Source organism: Anastrepha ludens, chromosome 4 (genome assembly GCF_028408465.1).
Source record: "Anastrepha ludens isolate Willacy chromosome 4, idAnaLude1.1, whole genome shotgun sequence".
Classification (NCBI taxonomy): domain Eukaryota; kingdom Metazoa; phylum Arthropoda; class Insecta; order Diptera; family Tephritidae; genus Anastrepha; species Anastrepha ludens.
The window spans coordinates 30790727-30814517 of record NC_071500.1 but is presented as its reverse complement, the minus strand read 5'-3'; the positions used below and the strand labels follow the sequence as shown (position 1 = coordinate 30814517).

The window sequence follows — 23791 nt, the reverse complement described above, 5'->3', positions numbered from 1 at the left end:
CACTGTTGCCTTACTCCTGCTGATCGTTTTACCGATTTCTGAGTGCGATTTTCCATCATCGCAAATCAAAACTACCGTTATTTCGCGCATTGGCTACTTAAGTGCGACCGTATCAATACTTTTGCTGTGCGAATTTCTTACTTAGGGCCTCCGCACACGGATCGTATCGTCATCGTATCGTCAGCGGCACTACATTTTTTTTTTTGTAGCAACCATTATGATACGCTTGCGCGTCCGCACACAATGCAGTTACTATCGTACAAGTACAAATTGCCAATATGTCGAGCGATGAAGAGGAACTAATTTTATTTTTTCTTGTATTATCTTCTCCATCGGAGGAGAAATAAAAGAAAAAGGAGGCACTGAGTGCATCCCTACAGTAGGAATAACTCAAATAGCAGATTATTCATTGCCACAAGGGAGCTACAAGAGGATGATTACAAATTTCAAACTTCTGCTTACACAAATGATTACAATACAGGGTCCGGCACTCGAAGTGTAACCAATTAATAAGTTCATAAATTTAGCTTGGAAAATTACTTTTATTCAACTCAAAGTAAAAAATGTGTGAAAATAAAACAAAATTAAGAACCAATTTATTTTTGCGCGATATGACCACCTTTTACCTTGACTATGGCCTTGAGGTGGTCCAGAAATGAATCGCAAGCAGGCCGAATGTGACTTGCAGGTGTTTTGGCCCAATCGCGGACAATTGCTTTTTTCAGCGCCTCGAGACGGGTGAATCTTTTAGTTCGTACTTTGCGCTCCAAAACGGCCCAAAGAGAATAATCCATCGGACTCGCGTCACTGAAATGTTTGTCTGCCCACGGTTTCAAAGCAACTTTCAAAATACTTTTCCGATAATATTTCGCATTTACCTTGACCCCAGGCTCGATGAAAACGATGGGAGAGCGCTCATCTGTAGTTACAGCGGCCCAAACCATTACCTGTGGCGGGTGCTGCCTCCTAGTGGCTAATCGATGACTCAAACTCTTGTAGGAAGGGTTGGGCTCATAAACCCTATCGTTTTGGGAGTTTACGAATGGCTCAATTTGAAACATTTTCTCGTCAAAAAACACAATGCTTGGAAATTGACCGCTTTCAGCCAAGCATAGCAACTCCTTCGCTCGCTCAAGTCTGACTTGTTGCTGCTTTGGTGTGAGATCATGCGCCTTTTGGATCTGGTAAGGCTTGACTTTGAGATCATTTTTCAGTATGCCGCGGATACTACACTCAGATATTTTCAGTTCTTTCGCCATTTGATTGGCACTACGTCGGGGATTTCGCTCAAGTCGCTTCTTCACTTTTTGCACCATTCCACCTGACGTTGCAGTCTTTTGATGACCACCTCCATGACATTTCGCGATGCTACCAGTGTCATTGTAACGAGTAATGGTATGATAAAAAAAAACTTTATTTACTTTAAAGTGCTCGAGCTCACGAACAATCGCTGGTTGTTATCTTCCAGCCAAATATTTTACGTTTAAAATCCATTACGGATTTTCTTTTTTCGCGTTTACTCTCGGCAATATGTTTCCGCGCGCTAACAGATGCCCGTGCATCCAGTAATTATAAGGAGATTGTAGAAATTTTGAAGCCGGACTATTCAAAAACAAAATACCAACACTGAAAATCAAAAATAAACTACAAACGTGCAGGATATTGGACGACTCTGCTGTGAGCTTGATGTGACGCGTACGAGTAGATGATGACCCGTGTGCGACAACAAAGCGTACGCCTCGCGTATATTTTGTCGCTTACGCTACGATGACGATGCGACCCGTGTGCGAAGGACTTTACATTTTAGCTTGCTTTTGTGGAGGCAGCAAAGTTGATTGTTTTTTTTTTTTTTTGATTACGAATGAGTACAAAGTGTGTTATTCATATATTAATAAAGTTTTTCAGAATCTTTAGTAATGTGTGAAATTTCTTAAAATTATACTTAGAAATGGTAGGATATCAAGATTTATGCTGTGCACTCTATGCATAAGTGGTTTAAAATACTTAAATGCGAACTACAGAAGGTGCCAGAATTAAACGTATTTGATTTGCCATAGTGTGTGTGTGTGTTCGTAAAGCCCTTATCTCATTATGTTCCATTTTTTGGTAGAATTTAGTCCCAGCAACACTTAGTCTTCTTCATCTGTTATGTCTTGAAGTATTAGAAAGTACGAGAAACTGGCCTTTAAAATCTGGAATTGTTAAAAACAATATTATTGATTGGTTTCACGTTTAATGATGGAGAAGTAAAGAGCCTCATTTCACGAGGGACTCGATGTTTTATTAAAAAGTCTTATATTTAGAAACATACTAAAGTATATTATCCTATATTTTTTCACCCACCCACTATTAATATATTTGTTAATAATTAAATTGTATTAATATGTTCTCCTACGATTTCTTCTCATATACACTCGGCGGCAAAAGTCTGCTTACATGCTTCCGCTTTATTTCCTTTCATCCAAAAATGACTTATTTTTACCAAATCTTCGAGAAAAATCACATTATTTTCTTTATTGGTAGTCTCTTGCAGAATCTCACAGCATTTAAAGCAATGGAAAGCTGTCAACATTTTTTCATCGATCAAGTTATTGTTCTAAGACTCATTCAGTAGCGTAGAAGAAGTCTATGTACGTGTAGGAAAACGGGTATTCCCCGTGTGATTAAATAGTGTAAAAGAGTCGGAAAGTTATATTCTTACTTGTTTTCGTAAAAGCAACAATATATTATAATAGACGAATTGTGTTCTATTCAATTTGTTTTCAATTTTAGAATATATTTAGGAAATAAGCCCCTCTGAAAAGGAAAATTCTGGTTAAACTTTTCAAAGAAGGAAACAAAATATCGTGGAATGGGCCTGATTGTTCAAAGAACATATTCTTCTACAAAAAGTGATATAAAATCACAAAGCTACCGGTGTTTTTGTTTCTCGTCCGCGTTGGGAACGCCCGAAAATATTAACACAACGTGAAACTCCTTACTTTTTGCAAAGTGCCCAGTAAAATTCTCAACTATCAGTATCCAAAATTGCCCAAAATGTACAACGAAGTTTTAAAAAGACCGTCTGTACTGACACAATTCCCAAAATTTTAAAGAAAGCAGGGTACCGTTGGTCATATCGCGAGCAAAGATCCCTTCATATCGTCCGTTACTAGGCGAAAGCGTTTTGCTTTCACAAGCGAGTATATAAGTAAGATCTGGGGAGTTTTAGGAGAAGGTTATTTTGTCCGATGAGATCAAGTTTTGTGTCTTTGGAATCAAAGGGCATATGGTTGTGTGGCGAAAAAAGGGTACGGCACTCGATAAGTGCAATTTAATGCCTACTCTGAAGCATAGTGGTGGTGGTGGAGCAATGATATGAGGATGCATGGCTAGTAAAGGTGTGGCAAGAATAGAGTTCATTGAACATTCCACTATTGACTAACATGCATACCGTAATATCTGGACAAGAAATTTCAAACAAAGCGCTGAGGAAATAGTTCTCGGAAATGGCTCCTACTTTCAGCAACATAACGAACGGAAGCATATTACTGATATAGTTAAGCTTTGGTTATTCTATAACGTTCCTCATCAGTTTCGAATACCTCCACAATCAACAGATTTTAATCCTATTGCGCACCTATGGGATTTACGCGAACGCAAAATCCGCCAGCGCACAATTACCTCAATGGCTATACTCAAGGAAGTACTGCGCGAGGAATAGGCAGAAATCTCTTTGACGAAAACCTCTAAGCTTGTCAATTTCATGCCGAAACGGCTGGCGGAAGTTTTCAAACATAGGGGATATCCGACTTCTTATTAAATTTTAATTTAAATTGGAACGCAAAGCAATTTCGTTTCACAAGTTTCTACGAATTTTCTTACGTTAAAATTCAAGTAAATCTCTTAAAATAACCCGCTAAATTCGATCACTGCATTGTCGAATAAAACACACAAATCAATGGTAATGCATTGGCTTTACTTTAATTCCAACACTTTATTTTGAATGTACACGTTCAACTTAAGAATCACACTATTACTTTTCGCTTATTCGCTCACAAGTTTAATTTCCATCTGAATATCCCATGCGCATGCAACTCGGCTTATATCTATATAAATAAAAATTAAGCCGAAAAAAAGTGTGCATTTGTCCGGGGTAATCTCAGCAACGCGTATAAGGAAAACAATGAAAGTTTCACACATTGTTGGTGTTTTTTTGGCAAAGGTTTCTGTGAAGTTTGGTTGAAATCTGATAACGCGTGTGTGTGCGGTGCGTCGGTTAAGTGAGTGTGTTTTTGCTATTTGCCGCACGTATTTTTTGTACCGCACATAGCATTCATTAGAATTGAATACATTTTGGTCGTGTGTGTCTGGGCCGATTATTATGAAAATTGGTATATATATATATTTTTCCACGGTGAAGGTTAGTATAATATGCTTATTGATTCCACTCGCCACCAGGTGGCGCTGTCGAAGGCCAAAACGAAGACCCGGGTAACCCTAGGATGTGTTTTTACATTGTGGGTATCAAATCAAAGCTATTGATGAGTGCTTTAATACAGAGTATTTTTTAGATCTCTGAGTGACCAGCGTCTCGAGATATAGCCGAAAAGGTGGACCAAGGTACCGTTGGATGTGTTTGTACAATATGGGTATCAGATGGAAGCTGTTGATGAAAGCTTTTAAGTGAAGTAATTTTTACTGCCCGTTTCCGGGATAAAGAAAGGAGATGGAGCTGGAGATGGAAGAGGAAAAGGAATACAGGAAGAGGAAGAGGAAGAGGAAGACCATTTATTATTAAAAATTAAAAAAAAATTCTAAAAAAATTTTAAAATGTTACATAGGTATACGCTTATTATATATTATAAACGTTAATCTGAAGTCAGTTATAGTGAAAAATTCATTGTATCATTGCCGGTGTGATTGGTGATCGTTTCCTTAATTTTTTGCAGAAAGGTTATGCTAATATGAGATATTACCTATATCATTGATATATTTACGTATTACCTGTGTACTCACAAATATACGGCTGAAGCAAATATATGCCAGTTTTTCGCCTGGAAAAGTTTATATAAATTTAAGAAGAGTAAATAGCACTTATTTTATATCAGACTTCACGCAAAAAAGTCATTTGCACCTGAACACATAGCTGGGTTAAAGCGGGGGGGGAATAGAACAGTTCTCTTCTCCTTCTCCGCTTTTTCGCACAAGTAATTGTATGGGATGAGTGCACGATGGCACATAAAAAGTCACTGGAAGCGCTTGATAGGACATTACGAGATTTACGTGGTAAAAATGAAATGTTTGGTCGTGCCTTAGTGCTGCTGGCAGGTGATTTTAGACAAACACTGCCTGTTATTCCTCGAGCAACTGTAGCAGATGAATTGGCTGCATGTTTGAAATCATCATATTTGTGGAGACATGTTCAAACACCCAAACTAACTACAAATGTACGTGTTCTAATGCAAAATGATCCATCAGCTGCTGAATTTTCAAAGCAATTATTGGATATTGGAAATGGCAAAGTTCCTGTTGATAATTTAACTGGCTTAATAACTTTACAACCAAACTTTTGTCAAATAAGTCAAACGAAAGAACAGTTAATTCAAAGTATTTTCCCAAATTTGCCTCAAAATTACAAAAATCATGATTGGCTTAGTGAACGAGTCACCATGGCTGGCAAAAATAAAGATGTGAATGAAATGAATGCGGCTATTTTGGCTAACATACCAAGTCCAGAACAAACATATCGATCCGTTGACACTGTTACAAATCAAGATGATATTGTAAATTATCCCACTGAATTTTTGAATTCCCTTGATTTACCTGGATTACCGCCACACATGCTAAACTTGAAAATAGGAGCACCGATTATTATGTTAAGAAACATAAATCAACCACGACTATGTAATGGCGCTCGATTAACAGTTAAGAGATTGATGAACAACGTCATTGAAGCAACAATTTTGAATGGAAAATACTCTGATGAAGACGTTTTAATAGCGCGAATACCAATGATACCATCGGATATGCCATTTGAATTCAAACGTCTTCAATTTCCTGTTCGCCTTGCATTCGCGATTACTATTAATAAGTCACAAGGCCAAACTTTATCAATTTGTGGTATTGATTTAGAATACCCATGTTTTTCTCATGGCCAACTTTATGTTTCATGCTCAAGAGTTGGTAAGCCATCGGTATTGTTCATTTATTCAACAACGCATGGAAAAACGAAGAATATTGTATACCAAAGAGCATTACAATAAAAAAAGTAATAAAGTAAATCACATCAAACGTTTTTTAATTACTACTACTATTTAAAACTTCTTTCATTACTATTCATGCGCGAGAATTTTTATAAAATACACACAGTATTTTTCGGCTTCATTTAATTAATTAATCTAGATTTTTTTAAAGACGACCAGCAGAACGGGCGGGTTTTCGCTAGTTATATATGTATATATGTGCTCGTACAGTGCTTAATAACTATCGTAATTTCTAGATCTGGCAGCTCGTATCTTCTGGCGAGTTCTGTTGTAGCAGCAGCTTACTAGTCACCTGTCACCTGTCGTCTTGGTCTGATTTATCGAGCGGTAGACTCAGGAAGCGTGCACTGTCTCGCTGCTATCTCCTGACGCCATCAAGGCTAATTCATGTTTTTGTTTTGGCCGCTCGTTCACTATTATTGCCTATCGGGTCGCGAAATTGCGCCGTTGTAACAATATGTACCTTGTACAAAGACTTTTTCCGATGAATTTCTAAGAAGAATGCATGCTTTGTTTTGTTTGTATGTTATTGATGGAATATTCATGTCTTTTATTTTCATAAAATTGAAAGCTAAATATCCCTGAATGAATTTAAAATAAATTCGATTTTATAAAAACTATAAAGAGCGACTACAGGGACTAGAGCCGATAATCGGAATCAATTCTGCAGGAATCAAGAAGCGGATCAGCGGTTATGTATGCAATTTAGATAAAGAGCGATGGTCCGGTCTAGAACGCTGCAGAACTGCAAAGTATTTTGCGGAAACCCCGAACAGAAAAATGACGGGCTTAATTCTAAAACTTTGAAGAAAAGACGTTCGATTGATGGTCGGTATTATTACAGGACACAATCCATGGGGTCAACATAAGGTCACCATTTTAATTATTGGGGGCGCGATTTGCCTGTCTTGCTTAGAGGAGGCGGATGGCACTGAGCATTTTCTCTGTGAGTGTCCTGCATTTGCCAGAGTAAGGCTGCGAATTTTAGGTTCCGATGTTATGAGAACGAGTAAAATTCGTTCTATCAAACTGGAGGATATTTTCCGATTTATTAAAGAGTTTGAAAAATTCTCACAGGTCTAGCTACCTCTATTCCTCTATTCTATTCCATCTTTTTTCTTCTGTTACTTCTCTCGCTTCCTCCTTGACTATCTACCCTTTCACTTTCCAGAGCTTTAAATACAATGGGCTTTTTAGCGTGAGTGTTTTAGGAGATACCAAATCTCTCGATACTTCTTGGCTCGACCTTTCAAAAAAATAAAAGTTTTTTTTTAACGAATTATTTTTGTTGGTTCCGTGTGCGCAGACTTTTTTTGTATATTGGTGTTTGAGGTTATCGAGGGACCAACGAATCTGAGCGACTTTATTATTTTCGAAATCGTTCTTGCACTTGATTTTGCGCTTTCAAAAGAATTTGCAGATTTCTGTAACTTAGCAGCTATTTTGAATTTTATTCAATTATATTGCACTATTTTCATAAGTAACAATAAACAGTAAAAAGAGAACTGTCCCCGGCTTCATTTAAGAAAGTTAGGCAAACAAAATTTAATAAACGTAGTTAGATTAAGGCAACGTAATGCCAAGTGAATGGTAATCAAAGTTTTGTTTTTACTTAGTAAGTTGAACCACTTTCAAAATTATGAGGACAATTATTTTCTACTTACGCCCAACAACGTTGTCAAAGACATTACTCCGAACCACGATATTTGGAAACAGAACTCCTTGTTGGAACGCATAATTATCAATTTCAAAGTTTTTTTAAAGTCCTCTGACTCATTGTACCACTGGCAGTTGTAGCAGGCCGCTGGAATAGCTTCGAGCTGAAAATAAATGGCATAATTCATTCAATAACTTACTTTTACTTTTACTTTTTTTTCTTTGTTTTGAGCCACTTTTTTGGTGGCTTAAAATTAAATTTTAATTATAACATTTTTCATAAGAATTTGTATATTTTAAATAATTTTTGAACACGTTTTTGAGCATGTTTTCATTTTAAATTTCTCAGCGGAATAAACGGACCGAAGCTGTGTTGATATTCGTGAGAAAAAATTGGAAGACATCAAAATGAGGAGAAAATGGCTTTCCGATGATACCTCAGACTATGACTAACTCTGCCAGACTGATTTATGATACTTTAGTAGTCTAAATCAAGTTAGTTAGAGTGGAGTTTGTCAAGTTTTCGTTAAACCTGTATTCAAAAAGTCAAAGATTGCATTCAAAATTTAATTTATTTAATTTTTAGTTACAAAAACAAAAGTTCTAATTCACTACTGACTTAGTGCTAATATTATTTTGATTCCGCTGATAGAATTTCGAAACAATTTTATGCAATAGGGTAGGTGAAATGGTTGAAGTGCCAGTCTGGCACTCTTCAAGTAGCGCAAAAGCGCCGATTTGATACCATTATGAGTCCTCCAACAGGAAGATATCTACAGCCAGCCAGAGCTGTTGAACATTTATGGGATTTAGGTTGGCGCACTGCCCCAGGCTGTCGAAGAAAGGAGCACCTAGTGACCTTAGTCGTGTAGCTGCCAAACTCGGACATTCACAGAGAAAGTGTTCAACAGTCTCCTTCTCTGAAAGGTCTCTACGGCTTCTGCAATGGGGGTTAAATGGCAACCCTAGCTTTTCAGCGTGTGTGCCGATCGTCCAGTGACCGGTGAACACCGCTACAAGTTTAGAAATTGAATGGCGAGGAGTCCAAAGGAGTTAATGCAGTCCTTTCTAGTTTATAGTTTTGTGAGGTAAATTGTGGAAAAACATTTTTTTAAATACTAATCATATTTATAAAAAAATCGATTTTTGAAGAAGAGACAAGTGCTGGTGCTGAATTGCTTAGATTACGACGCAAGAGACCCAGGCAGAAAATATAGTTTATTCTAGTGGCATTAAAAGTTTGATGGTTCAATTTAAAATCCAAAATAAATGCACTCTATGGCATTCCTTTATTTACTCATCGAAGCGCAGCTTAAAAACAGAGTATTTTAAACGGTGGTTTGTATGCTCCCGCAAAAGCTTTCTGGTAACACCAACATTCGGGATTCAAACGGAAGGTCAGACTACGTAATTCCACATGTTAAATATGGCAAAAAATCCCAGCGCCATTATAGAACAAAATGGATGGCAGAAAGGTCTACAGTCCACATACCATTCATACAGTTTCTTTACAGATCAGCCCAAAATGCTAGGAGACGCAATTTTATTTCCAAAACTCCTTCAGACTCTCTAATTACTGAGGTATATTTCAAGCTGAAATCTATGCCGCAACAAAAGCAGCTAAATTGGTTCTGGAATTAACCTCTCCTAATATGTTGGACAAACATTTTCATTGATAGCAAAGTGGCTATTAAAGCAATTATGGCATTTGGACTAAATCGAAATGTGTTCAACAGTGCGCATCCAAAATAGAGGAATTCTGCGGAAATGGGCAGGTATTTATTATTGAATCCCAGGACACAAAGGAATAGAATGAAATGAGAGAGGCGAAGAGCTCGCTAAGGCAGGTATTCACTTGACGAGAATGAGCGCATCAGACATATACTCATCACTCTCCTATCTGAAAGTGAAACCGGAACATATACGTGTCATTGCAACATGCAACGAAGCAAATGCTAAGGGTACTTTGGAACACCTACTTTGCCTGCTTTCTGTAGGACTCGACAAATGAGCCTAGGGACAACATGTTTTTCATCTTATGCATACTTAGCACTAATAACTCAATAGACCCTAGAGGTCTAAGTGAGATAGATCAGCCATCACTACCTAATCTAATCTTGTACGCAATCATTCATGTTGGATATTCAGCGTTCTTGAAAGAGACCTATGAGAATTTGTAAGTTATTCTTCATATCTCAAATATGAAGAGTAATTATCTGATCGTTAAAGTAACTCGTTTGAACCAGTTGAATAAAATAATCTTCTACAAGATAACCTGATATCTCTAGAAGAAATTATCCTTATGAAATAAATTTCTACTAAAAGGTTAAGAATGTTTCACATACTTGACTAAAAGGTTTGGTCCTTCGGCGGCGACATTGAGGGTACGTATATTTGTTGATACAGATATTAGAAAGTTTGAGGGTCGTGCTCGGCCAACCTTTCGAAATAGGTAGGATTGGGACGAGGCGAAAATCTGCATCGAAGCTTGGACCTCTGACTTTACTGACGGCTCCGAGAAAGAATTGGGAGATGGAGCAGGGATTTTCTCTAAATCAGCAAATTTATCTATATCCTTCAAATTGCCAAATCTGCGATACTGCTTAAAAAACGAGGAGCGGTAGTCAGCCCGAAATCATGGATCCAACGACGCCCTGGTGTAGATCCAACCTAGTAAACTCCTGTAAGGAAGAGATCAAATCTCTTAACAGATAACATTTCTTTTATCTGGGATTAAGGACATAAGAACCTAGAGGGAAATGAAATTGCTGATGAGTTTGCCAGGAAGGGGTCGATTGAAAGGTCTCAGAGATCTCCTAACCGGTCATCGGCATCTTCCTGACTGCTGTTAAAATAGAATTGTAAAACGTATTTCTCAGAAAAACGCAGAAGAGATACAGAGCTCCATTTCTTCGTGTGCTATTTCGAAAAACCTTTGGCCCCAGTACAATGGACGCAGGACACAGATAGTTTTGGGGGTTTCATAATCATTCAACACACGCGGAAAAGCCAGATTTTTCATTTAACCCCCGTTGCAGAAGCTGTGGGGACCTTTCAGAGAAGGAAACTGTTGAGCAGATTATCTCTAAATGTACGGGCTTGACAGGTAGATGGCTAAGATCACTGGATGCTCCTTTCTTCGGCAGCCTGGGCCAGTGCATGAATCTAAATCCCATAAATCTTGAACAGCTCTGGTTGGATGTAGATATCTGCCTGTTGGAAGTCTCATAATGGTATCAAATCGGCGCTTTAGTGCTATTTGGGGAGTGTCAGTGTGGTAGTTCAACCATTTCACCTACCTATCAGAACGCGTCCAGTGTATGAAGAGTATGCCAACGCCATGACATTCCCCCAGAGAGAAGGATGGTCTGCATTTATGGATTTTATGGAGAAATTTTTGGGCAAAAATAAATACCCATATTACAAAAAAATAGTAAAAATAATGCTAAAGGATACATTTTCTCCAAAGTAAAGTGGACTATTTCGCTAAGACTGTAAAGGCCTTGAATCACGAAAAAAAGAAAACCTTGTCATCGGCATATCATGGATGCTGGATGCCGTAGAGGGGCTTTGTAGATGTTATCCAAAAGTGAAAATGCACCCAGAGCAGCATCACACTAAAAAAACAACTCTTTTAATAAAGTTCTCATGATCATTTGATTTCGAAAATAAATCTTAAAGTAAATCACCAAATATTTTTAAATTCACTCCTAATATCTGTTTCGAGCAACACTATTGGGAAAAACAGATAACCAATCTGGGAACGTGACGTGTTACGGCAAAATTTTATTCATTTTGGGCATCACAAACTATTTATTGGATTGGAAGTTCATAGCGTTTTCATATTTTCCATTATTTACCAACGATTGGTTTGATAGAACTCTTTCTGCTCTACAAAACTATGTTAATTGTATTTTAAAAAGCTGCCGAAGTTGCCCGGAATACTTGCGACACCGACGATTATGGAGCTCTACATTGCCCTGCTACACCAAGTGAATGAGGCTATTCGACTGAAAATACCTGATCGCCATGGTCAAACCATATTCCTTCACGACAACGCCAGTAGTCAAAGCTGCACTCTAAGAACTCGAATGGGAGATGTTTCGGCATCCGCCGTATTCTCTGGACCTTGTACCGCCCGATTACCACCTGTTCCTCTCCTTGTGAAACCATATGAATCACGTTACCTTCGATAACAAAGAGGCACTTAAAAATGGCTCAACAACTTCTTTGACACCAGACCAGACGATTTTTCCTGGAACGGCATCAACAAATTTGTTGAGAGATGGGAAGAGGTTGTAAACAGAAACGGCGAATATATAATTGATTAAATTATTGATAAAATTATTGTTTTTTATTTAAGTTAAAGTTTTCGGTAAAAACGCTACGAAATTATTCTCCTAAATAAATGAGCTAAAATTATCAAAACAGTTTTTTTCGAGCCCTTTGTTATCTATGTTTAGGATTTCCAAAATTAACTTCAACAAGTAAATTTTAAATACATTTCTTTTATATAACTTATTTAAAGCATATTTTAGTGACTTAATTGGTGGGCTTTCATATTCTTTTTGAATTATTGTCTGCAAAAATTTGCGTATATATAAATCATAAATTAAATAAATGGGCAAAACAAAGCCGTAAATAAATACCTCTGTTGCTAAGAATTGGCCATTCACGTAATACATAGAATCCACGGTGAGAGCAGCGCCAATATACATCAACATACGCACAAAGGTAATCTTATTTGTTTCCTAAATAATAAAACATACATTAATAGCACTTACATACACATATACATACACGCAAGTACGTAATATTTCAATAGCTATTGTTACTAACCAAACCAAAATTCATTTCGAACAATACGAAACCATAAATTGCCAAGCTATGCAGAAAATGTGAGAGAGTGATGTGCTTGAACAGCTCATTGATATCATTGATGAACCTAAAAAGCATTATCAATCATTATCAAAATCAAAAGTTATTAGATAAACATATTTATGCGCATACCCCGCAGTGAAATTCGAAACTACTGAGCAAACATTTTATATAATTCATGAACTGGCATTTGATCGAAAAAGACATAGTAGTTCAAAAGTGACTAGAATTGCACCAGTTACAAATATACCAATGTTTGAGGAAGAATTCGCAGAAATCCTCTTAGAAAGCAGAAAATCATGTGAATGTATTGATCAGATCCATGTTTAATCTAATTAGTGATGATCTCCACATGGAAATCGTCCGTCGCTCAACTGGTCATCTTTTGACAACGAACTTTCAAAAAATTAGACTCGACAGATGCGAGCAGCTCCTTCGGTGGAACGCGGTCAACGTCCATGAAAATATTCTTTTCACAGATGAGAAGTTTTTAATAAGCAAAACGAAAAAATCTATGCCAAAACTTCTAAAGATGTAAAATACACAGTATGTTCAATAAATAACAGAACTTTTTATTTAAATCATGGAACACGTACAGCTTTCTATTAAACTTTGATCATATTGAAAAGGTACAAGCGTCAGCTTTCAACCGCAGCCAACTTCATGTAAATCGTTTGACAGGTTAAAAAGTTACGCGCCTTTTATTGCCAGTATATTTCGAGCTTGTGTCGTAAAAATACAATGGAGCAAAGAGCAAATATTAAATTCTGTGTTAAACTTGGAAAACATTTAGTCAGACGTACGAATTGGTGCAAAAAGTTTATGGTGATGATTGTTTAGCTCGTCCAAATGTATATAATTGGCTTAAACGATTTAAAAATGGTCGTGAAGATTTGAATGATGATGAAAGACCTGGTCGTCCAGAAGCAAGTAATCGTGCTGAATTGGTGGAAAAAGTCCGCGAAATCATTGCTGTTGACGGAAATTTCACTGTAAAAATGTTGGCTGAAGAATTAAATTCATCTACAGTACTATTTAATAAATTTTAGCTGACGATTTAGGTAAAAGAAAGGTTTAAGGCACGCTTTGTTCCACACCAATCAAATCAAGATCAAAAAATCGCTGATGTAGAGCATTGTAAAGACATCATTTGAACAGCTGAAAACGATACAGATTTTCTTGATTCGATCATAACTGGTGACGAAACATGTTGCTTCAAATATGACCCTAAAACTAAGCGTCAATCTGCAGAATGGAAGACGAAAGGGGAGCCAAAAGCAAAGAAATTTCGTTTTCAGAAGTCAAGAATCAAATCAAACAAATGTTGATCACGTTTTACGATTCCAAGGGCATTGTACACAACGAATTTGTTGCAGAAGGTCAAACTATTAATGGAGAATTCTATTTACAAGTTTTACATCGTTTGTGGTCAAGAATTGTTCGTGTAAGACTTGAATATTCAGCTGTTTTTATTGCATGATAATGCACCACCTCACAAAACCAAAAAAGTTCGTGGATTTTTGATGCAAAAACATATTTGTGTCATCGACCATCCTCCATATTCTCCTGATCTATCACCATGCGGCTATTTTCTGTTCCCTAAATTGAAAACTGTCATGAAAGGGGCGTTTTATGATGATATTCCAGCCATTCAAGCAGCCGTGACACAGGTGTTAAAGAACATTCCCTTAGATGACATAAAAAAATCCATGCAGAAATTGGTTGATCGTTCTGAACGTTGTATCGAGTTAAATGGAGACTATTTTGAATAAAAAATAACTTTCAAACGCAGTACGATACGTGTTTTATTTTACATCTGAAAAGTTATGTTATTTATTGAACATACTGTGTATGTTGTTCGAAGGGTTCGGCGTGGCCACCACGACGTCATCGTAGTAGTTTTGTGGGATGTACCTTGTAAAGACGTTACATCTCTTCATTTCTGCGAAAAAGGAGTTAAGACCGGGGCAAAGGATGTATTAGAATACGTGGTGAAGCAGTTGGGCTGTACTCTCTTCAATGGAGAGCCATGGACCTGCCAGGAAAATTCCGCTCCAGCGCATAGGCAAAAACCCTCCAACAGATAAAAACAATATTCTTGAGTTTATAGCCGCAGAAGATTGGTCATCTGGAAGTCAAGATCTGAGTCTAGTGGGCTACAGTTTGTGGTCAAAATTGGGAAACATGGCCTTTCAAAGACCTCACAGAAATCTGGAGAGTCTTAAATAATCTTTAGTTCGAGCAGTAACGTCAGTGGCCTAATCGTTTGAAGGCTTGTGTAAAATCAAATGGTGACCATTGTGAAAGAAAATTAAAAAAAAATCAGAACTTTTGGCAGGACTGATACTTATAAGATACAAACACAAAACTGTAGCCCATCATTTGGCCTGAATAGCTCAAGCGTTATTAAATTGGCTGCGTTTTGGTGATTAAATTAATTAATAAAAGTTGTATTAGAATCAAATCGTTCTACGCCAAATAATCAATTTAAAGAGAGCTTTTATTTATCAAAAATGGCATTCAACTGCTGGTGATTTTTACCTAATTACGGGTACATATTTTTTCCATTTATTAGAAATCAGTTCGTTAATCAGCATTGCGTTCGGAGGCTGCCAAGACAAAAACCTTTGTGTACTGGGTATGTACATACATATATACTTATATACAAATGCATTCAATATATACTCAAGTGTGCGTTGGTGTTGAATCACGCAATAACGCAAATACTCATCGCGTCGATGTTTCGGCACCAGCGGTGATGTCGATTTTTCTAGTAACGCACACAATACCTGGACAAGCCCACAAGCATGCTTGCTAAGTACCATAAAAATGCAATGGAAACTGACAGAACCTAAGTCATTTATGTTAATTATTTTTTATATGCAAACATTCGCTTTAAATCAAAAATGTATTGGCTTACACATGCCAGCGGCCAAAAGAGAGCATCCACCAATAAACATTTCGGCTGCATAGTAAAATGAAGTCATACCCTTGTCTAGAAACATAGGATAGCCGGTGAAAGCTGTAAATTATATAAATTTAAATCAATATCTGCGAGTATACACAAATACATAGAAACACTTACGTAAAATATGTACATAGTCCGGCGTTCCTCGTATTTGATTATATAAATTTGTGAAGAGCGCGTTGAAGAAGTAATTGCTAACTATGCTGGCACAAGTTATGAGAGAGCCTAAAAGTTGTCGACGTGCTTCCCTCCATGAAGTATCCATAACTGCATCAATTTCTTGCTTCAACTGCATTTTAATGGGCATATCTGCAGACATGCATACCCACATTCACATATACACACATACATATTTAGATTGTAATAACTTTTACTGACCTGTCGTAAAAATTTCAATACTTTGAAGAAGCTCATGAGTTTCAACTTTATGAAGCAAAAACTGGCATTGATGTTGCATAATTAGAAAGTAAGTAATCTTAACCATAGTTGTTGTTGTTTGTAATGCCGTGGTAGTGGTCTGCAAGTGAAAGTGATGTTATTATCAAAAGTACAGGAAAACTTTGTAATTTCAGCAGAACAAAATCTGATGCTTTCAAACGCTCGTTTTGTGGATCGAAATAAGAAAAACATCGAATTAAACCATTTTTTTTTAATTTCTCGTTGCTATAAATGGACTAAGAAGTAGAAAATAATCTTTTCTGGTTTTGATTTTGTAATTTTAATAAATTTATAATTTTAATTTTTATTGGTGTACGGAGGAAATAACCGAACTGAGACCTGACTGTCGTCGCCTCAGACGGAAATACACCAGAGCCAGACGAACCGGTCAAGCCACTGTGGGCGCAGAGGCATACAAGAGAGGAAAGAGGCAACTCAAGGCCGCTATTGCAAATAACAAGAAAGAAAAATAGGAGGAACTCCGGGACGATCTAAATAGGGATCGCTGGGGACTTAGGTACAAGATTGTGGTGAAAGGATTGGGAGCCAGGATACCTACACCGGAACTAAGCTCGAGCGCGATGCACTACATCGTAAAAGAACTTTTTCCAAATCACGAATCCAGAGAAGGTATTGTGTAAAGCAACTGAAGAACGTGACAGAAGAACCTCCAATATTCACCAATTAGATACTCCAGTCAGTTACAAACAAGCTGAAGAACAACTAGACACCAGTACCGGATGGAGCACCGTAGATGTCCTCAAGGATATCGCATAAATGCGGCCATAAGTCTTACTAGACTTGTACAACGCCTGTCTAAAAGAGGGAGCTTTCCCAGAAATCTGGAAAAAGTAGCAGCTCGTGCTAATAAGCAAGGGGAAAGGCTTAAGGAAACGAACCTTCCATCAGCATATCGGCCATTATGCATGCTCTACACATTAGGCAAGCTTCTTGAAATATTGATCAAACTTCGAGGACTATCAGCAAGACAGCACAGCTTTAGGCGGGGAAAGTCTACAATAGGAGCAATTGAAACTGTCATCAATAGCGTAGGAGCAGCGCAACAGGGCAGTATACAATCCAGAAGTATAGTCCTACTTCCACCGTAGATGGAAGGAATGCTTTCAATAGTGTAAGATGGGCGGACATATTGGCCGCCTTAGGGCTAAGGTTCAGAATTCAACGTATAATAAGGAAGTAATTACGACACCGCAAACTAATCTTCAAACCCCAGAGGGTTCTTGTTATATAGACGTCACATCCGAGCGGCTCAAGGATCAATTCTCGGTGCCGACTTATGGAACATTAGTTATGACGAGATATTCAATATAGAAATGCCCGACAGTCGGATATACAGACGATATCACAGCAGACACCACAGCATGAGGAAAACTGAACCAAGTAATGACAGGAACACAAGCGTGGCTAGATTCATGTGACCTCCAATTAGAGAGAGAAAACGGAGCTAATATTTCTAACCAAGAACTTACTCAAATACGCTAACCACAAAAAAAAATTCTTATTTACCTAGGTATAAGACAGGACTCAAGACTAACCAATGGATTCTAACTGGAAGCAATGAAAAAATAGGATCCGTTTTCTTATAAAGAGAATTGAGAAGGTGTGGCCAATAACAGCTTTCGATTCGGCTTTCAGTGAACTTGAGAGAATCGGCTGATGAAATCCATTAATTTATATTCGAAATGGTCAGCAAATGGTTTTACATAAGTCTTCAAACGATTTGGCCATTCAGCCAAAGATTGTTTGAGACTCTCCAAATTTCTGTGAGGCCTTTGAAAGGCCATGTTTCCCAATTTTGACCACGAACTGTAGCTCAATAGATTCAGATCTTGACTTCCAGATGGCCAATCTTCTGCGGCTATGAACACAGGAATATTGTTTTTTAGCCACTGCTGAGTTGTTTTTTGGATAATGGGTGGGAGCGATATCTTACTGGAATATCCATGGCGGTCCATTGAAGAGAGTACAGCTCAACTGCTTCACCACGCCTTCTAATACATCCTGGTACACTTTTGCCCCGGTCTTAACCCATTTTTCGCACAAATGAGGAGATGTAACTCCTTTTCAAGACACTACCCACCAAACCACAACGGAGGCTGGATGGTAGCCACGCCGAACCCTTCAATCAATATTTTTTACGTCTTTTGAAGTTTTAGCATACATTTTGTCCTTTTGCGTTTTGCTTATTAAAAACTTCTTCAACAGTGAACATTTTATGATCTGTGAAAAGAATATTTTCGTGGCCATTGACCGCATGCCACCGAGAAAGCTGCTTGCATCTGTCGAGTCTAATTTTTTCCAAGTGCCTTGTCAAAACATGATCATTTGAGCGACGGAAGGCTTTCATGTAGAGATCATCACTAATTAGTCTTGACATAGATCTGGCAGAACAATTGGTAAATTGCAGGTTTTCTTGCTAATTACGTTAGTACTGGTAAATTGGAAGCTAATCACCACCAACCCAGAAGGTGAACAATTTTGACTCCACTTTAGGAACGCAATATAGTGGCATCACTCGCACAAAATCCAAAAATAACCTCTACGAGTTGTTGCATAAAAAAGTAAGCCCACAAACAGCCCGTTACTGTCTGCAAATCGCTGGTTATCATAGCAGAGTGGCACGCGCAAGCTCTACATTTCAGATATTAACAGAAAGAAGAGATTGGAGTTCACCAAATGCCATATAAATGAGCCAGATTCTTTTTGAGAAACGTCATATTCAGTGATGAGTCAAAATTTAATGTTTTTGGATTAGATGGCCCTCCATCAGATTTGGCGAAAAGAAAACACAGAACTGAATGAAAAAAATCTTATTCCTACCATTAAGGGGTTACATACAGTTAGAATTATCAAAAACTCGATTTTTTTTATTTTATTTTCTTAATGTACATATATTTAAGAATATACACAGAAAATTTAATATCGTTTCGGTGAGTGCTTCCGAAGTTACATGCAAATTTGAAAAGGAGTTTCAGAGTGCTTGAATGTATAAGGCAGGAGCGGCAGCGCAATAAAGATACCCGATTCATCGTGCAGCTGGCAGAGGGCTGCAACCGCCAATTAGATGTTGCTGAGGCTATACTTCCAATTTATACAGATCTCAGCAGTGAGCATTTATTAGAAATGTGTGTAAGTGGTTTAACCAAAACAAAACAACATTATTGCGGCCGGTTCGAAAACTCTAGAAATCGAAATTTTAACACGAGCTTCTTAAATTTTTTTTTTGTAATTAATCAAAGATTTTGACGCACCGATAAATATTTTTTATAGGGCTTTCCAAACAGAGTTTTTATTTTGTTATTCAAAGAAAAATGCTAGTGTTTAATATAAATCGGATGTTTATTGCATTATAAAAAGGAAGGTATGCCGTTAATAGTGGAAAATAACATCAGACAAATGGCCTTCTCGACCATGCTTCCAGGACAATATCCTTTCCATTAAATTTTCCATAACCGAATTGAAAAGCGGTTGCCCCATGTCCTCGATAGCTTCACGAATTTCATCTTTGAAGTCTTGAATCGACCCTAGTCTGTTGGCATAGACCTTCTCTTTTACGTGGCCCCAAAGAAAAAAGTCACAAGGTGTTAAATTACAAGATCTCGGTGGCCCATTGTGAGAGAGATAACACGGTTCGAGAGTTAACACGGTTAGGAAACTTTTCCCGTGAAAGATCAATGGTTTCGTTGCTTGTGTGTCTTGTTGAAAATAATCGTTGTCCAGATCAATACCATCCAATTCCGACCATAAAAAATCGTTAATCATCTCTCGATAGCGCAATCCATTCACCTGTAACACCTATTATTGGAAAACCCTATATAAAAAATTTAAGGCCGAATTTTTGGTCAAAAATCGATTTTTTTGTTTTGAGAAACCACCATTTAAAAAAAAATATTTTGCTTATTCCTTCGAATAGTTACTAGATTTATCAATACTTTAACGAAATCTGTGTGGTTGCACCTTATTTCGTTGTTGCCTTAAGTTCTCTAATTCCAGAAATAAAATTGCTATTTTTTACGAATATATCCAAATTTTGCTCTATTGTATAAATCGTATAGGGTTTTTCAGTCAGAGCGCTTCAACTTTTGAACTTTTTTGAATAAAACACAAACGGTTTGACTTTTTTAATTAATTTTTTTTTTATTATCGAGTTTGAACATATACATTTAAGTATGAAATTCGATTTCTTTTGCATGACCACCGCGTGCACGTTTTACGAAGTCCAATCGTTGAACCCAATTTTCGACCACTCGTTTGCATAAATCGGCCGAAATTCCAGCAATTTCGCGTTCAATATTGGCTCTGAGCTCACAAATCGTCGCCGGCTTGTTACTTTAGACCAATGACTTCACATAACCCCAAAACGGGACGGCTTGTTAAATGGACCGTAAAATGGCCGTAATGCTCTTAAAGTAGCAGCAACAGAACGATTATTTTCATAAAAAATTTGCACGATTTGCAATCGTTGCTCAAGTTTGTAGCGTTCCATGATGAAATGTATACTAATGAAGTTTACAAATGTCAAGCGAAAAATAAAAAATATTGCGTCGTTCGCCCTCCCTATCGGAAAAAAGTTGAAGCGCACCTATTGAACAACCCTTTATCAAGTGTAGCTGTTTATAAACTCTTAGTGTGCAAATAATTGTGTGACCACTGTATATGAATATATACGTACCTCTGCTATGAGCGGAATATCGCCTTCGGCGTGCTGTAGCATCAACCAACGTGGGTACAAACCGATGAAACTCAAAATGAGCAGCAGCAAAGTGATACTAGCAACAGAAAACAAGAGTTTTTGTTTATCGCGGGACTAATTTATGTTATATGATTTAGAGATGTTTATGTACGAGGTGTGTTCAAAAATTATCACGAATTTTGTGTTTTTTCAAAAATTATTTATTTATTCATTAATATCTATTTTGTCGCCTCCAAAGTAATCCCCATGAGATATTATGCACTTGTGTCAACGTTTTTTCCAATCTTCGAAGCACTTCGAAAAATCATTTTTTTTTATTTTGTTCAGCTCCTCCCTCGATGTCGTCTTTATCTCGTCAATCTAGAGTAGCGTCGTCCTTCTTCTTCATTTTCGGGAATAAGAAAAGGTCACAGGGGCCAGATCTGGGCAATACGGTGGTTGTGGCATCATCAGTGTGTTATTTTCGGCAAAATACTCGTAGTCGCGCACAAGCAACGATGTGTGAGCAGGGGCGTTATCGAGCCAATTTTTGTTCTTCCCAAATCCGGGCGTTTCTGGAGCAAATTTGGGTCGTCGAGGACATATGATGGCATCTCATTAGCAGTGTCCAAGCGATGCTGCTTTTGGTCGAAACTGAGCAGTTTTGGTACGAATTTTGCGGCGACCCGTCTCATGCCCAAATCATTGGGCAAAAATCGAATGGCATGAGCCAGTCGATATGTCTGGGTTCTCAGCAACTTCTCTAACGGTGATTCGACGATTGGTCAATACCATTTTCTTCACTTCATCAATTTTTTCGTCTGTTGTTGAAGTGCTCGGGCGTCCGGCACCGGCACGCTTTTCGTCGTTCACATCTTCTCGGCCCTCTGAGAACATTTTGTACCACCGATAAACGTTGCTTTGGTCAAAAGCAGCTTCTCCGTATGACACAGTCCACATTCGGAATGCATCCGCGCACTTAATTTCATTTTTCACATAAAATTTTACAGGTTCTTTGATTCATCTTTTTGAATAGGTAAAAATCGAAGACGAGCCGAAACACGTACAAGCACAGCAGCTGTCGACAATTAACAACAAAATGGACGAACTCGTCGGCATGAGTGGAAGACATGAGTACCAATATATCGCCACAAAAAAATCGAAATTCGAATATACGTAACCTGCGAAAATTCAAAATTCGCGATACTTTTTTAACACATCTCGTACGTACATGAAATATATTAGTTCGTATGCAATAGCGGTAAATTTTTAAAATGCATCCATTAAAAATCTTTTTGAGTATAAGTTTAATTTTAGAATTAAATATTTATAAAAATGCGTAAGTGTTTAATTATATTTTCTGCGTGCTAGACTCACACGCACAGCCATCTTTTGCGCGCAGTTGGCGCACTTAAGTTTACACCTATTATATATGCGGTTCTTCTTAGCTCTCTCAATCTATAGCTATTCCGAATTTCCAGCTGTTTGAATTCATTAGCGCTATACATTACTTTCGAAAGAAGGTTGCCTAAGCCACTAAGACTAGGAGTTACGTTTGGTATACGGATCTCAGTTTAACTGGTTATTGAAACTATAATTCCACTGCTTATATTGGTTGTGCATTGCACTCGTGGATTATTTTCCATTTCTGTTTTGTTATGCGCACATAATTTGCATATTATTACATTTATAAGTGGAAAATTATGCCTGAGGGTATCGATTTCAAATTTAATTCCTCTGCAAGTTTCTACGTTTGCTGTTGCAAAAAAAAAGGTCGAATGGATAATACGAATAATACGAAATTCACGATAATACGAGAACTGAAGACAGCAGCGAAACCTATTATTATTTATCACTTGTGAAGTCACATAATACCATTTACAGTACCTTCCCATATGGTATTGTTGCCAATTCGTTATAAAAGGTTACGTCAACATAATTAGTTCTGGCTTTTTACTTAAATCCCTAACCTTCGCTCCTGATCCCTTAAGCTTCCATGTCGAATGTTGCAATAAATGTACATATGTACCTATTTAAATGTGCAGGAGCGGATAGCCAATTCCAGCACATTTTAAATCGAACACAATTTAAAGAAAAGTAATCTCCAATTCATCTGTGCAAATATTTAAGTTTGATAAACAAATACCTACCAGTGTGAGGGGTATTCCCCCTCAACGAATTCAACTAAGCCGAAAGCGAGGTTTTTGGATTAGCTCAGGGCTGCTAAATTGCTTTAGAAAAATTGTGTCTACCTGCTTAATTGCTTTCCAGCAAAGCTGTGTTACTCGACATAAACAGAGGAAAATGTTTCTGCAAGGCAATTACGGCTAAAAATCAAACATTTCGTGTTGGTTTTTTACAACTTTTTTTTTTATTTTTACCTTGTTCACTCCATTCGGGGGCATAGGGCCTCGACAAGACTTAGTCTTACATTGGTTTCGTTAAACTGTTTTGATTTCTGACTGGGTAGATGATTAGCCTGCCGCCACCAGTCCTAAGTAATGGAAATGCCCACTTGTCGTTGCTTAGGAACAACGCCTTCTTAATGCTGGGAGCGCCAATTGTGTTTCAAATTTTTTTGGCAGAAGGATCACACACATGGTTGAGGACTTCGCCAAGTTTGTTGTGTGTGCGCCCGCTTCCTCTAGCTGGCGCCACTGATGCAATGTGTAACTGTGTCTTTTTCTTTATTGTTTTTATTGTTTTAGCAGCCAAAATACAAGTAATGCGCTGCCTTTTTGTGCGGGAGTAAGGATTGGAAGGATACCTGTAAGGTTGTTGGGGTTGAGGAATTAATTTGTTTTTTTGCGCCTCGGTAGTCTAGCGTAAGTGCACTAGCTTGCCATCCCAGAGGTTGTGATTTCGAATCCCTCGTAAAGCACGGTCCTCGCACTTTTCCAAACTTACCTAGTT

At 37.7% G+C, this 23791-nt stretch overlaps 1 protein-coding gene across 1 annotated transcript; it reads right to left on the bottom strand.

The window, feature by feature from the left end:
- Positions 1-1926: 1926 nt before the first annotated feature.
- Positions 1927-22438, bottom strand: LOC128861011 (odorant receptor 63a-like). Its single transcript, XM_054098867.1, has 10 exons — positions 22256-22438; positions 20879-20975; positions 16126-16264; positions 15865-16056; positions 15700-15801; positions 15465-15630; positions 12741-12846; positions 12551-12652; positions 7910-8065; positions 1927-2192 (listed from the first exon to the last, which is right to left on the bottom strand). The coding sequence occupies exons 1-10, from the start codon at positions 22384-22386 to the stop codon at positions 2130-2132; spliced, it is 1254 nt and encodes a 417-aa protein (XP_053954842.1). The 5' UTR covers positions 22387-22438; the 3' UTR covers positions 1927-2129.
- Between the last annotated feature and the right edge of the window lie 1353 nt (positions 22439-23791).

Coding starts and splice junctions, on each gene's coding strand:
- LOC128861011 (XM_054098867.1), bottom strand. CDS start 22,386: ATGTATAGCGCTAATGAATTCAAACAGCTGGAAATTCGGAATAGCTAT. Junction 16,265..20,878: donor ATATTCCGCTCATAGCAGAG/GTACGTATATAT, acceptor TTTCACTTGCAG/ACCACTACCACGGCATTACA. Junction 12,847..15,464: donor CAACACCAACGCACACTTGA/GTATATATTGAA, acceptor AATGCTTTTTAG/GTTCATCAATGATATCAATG.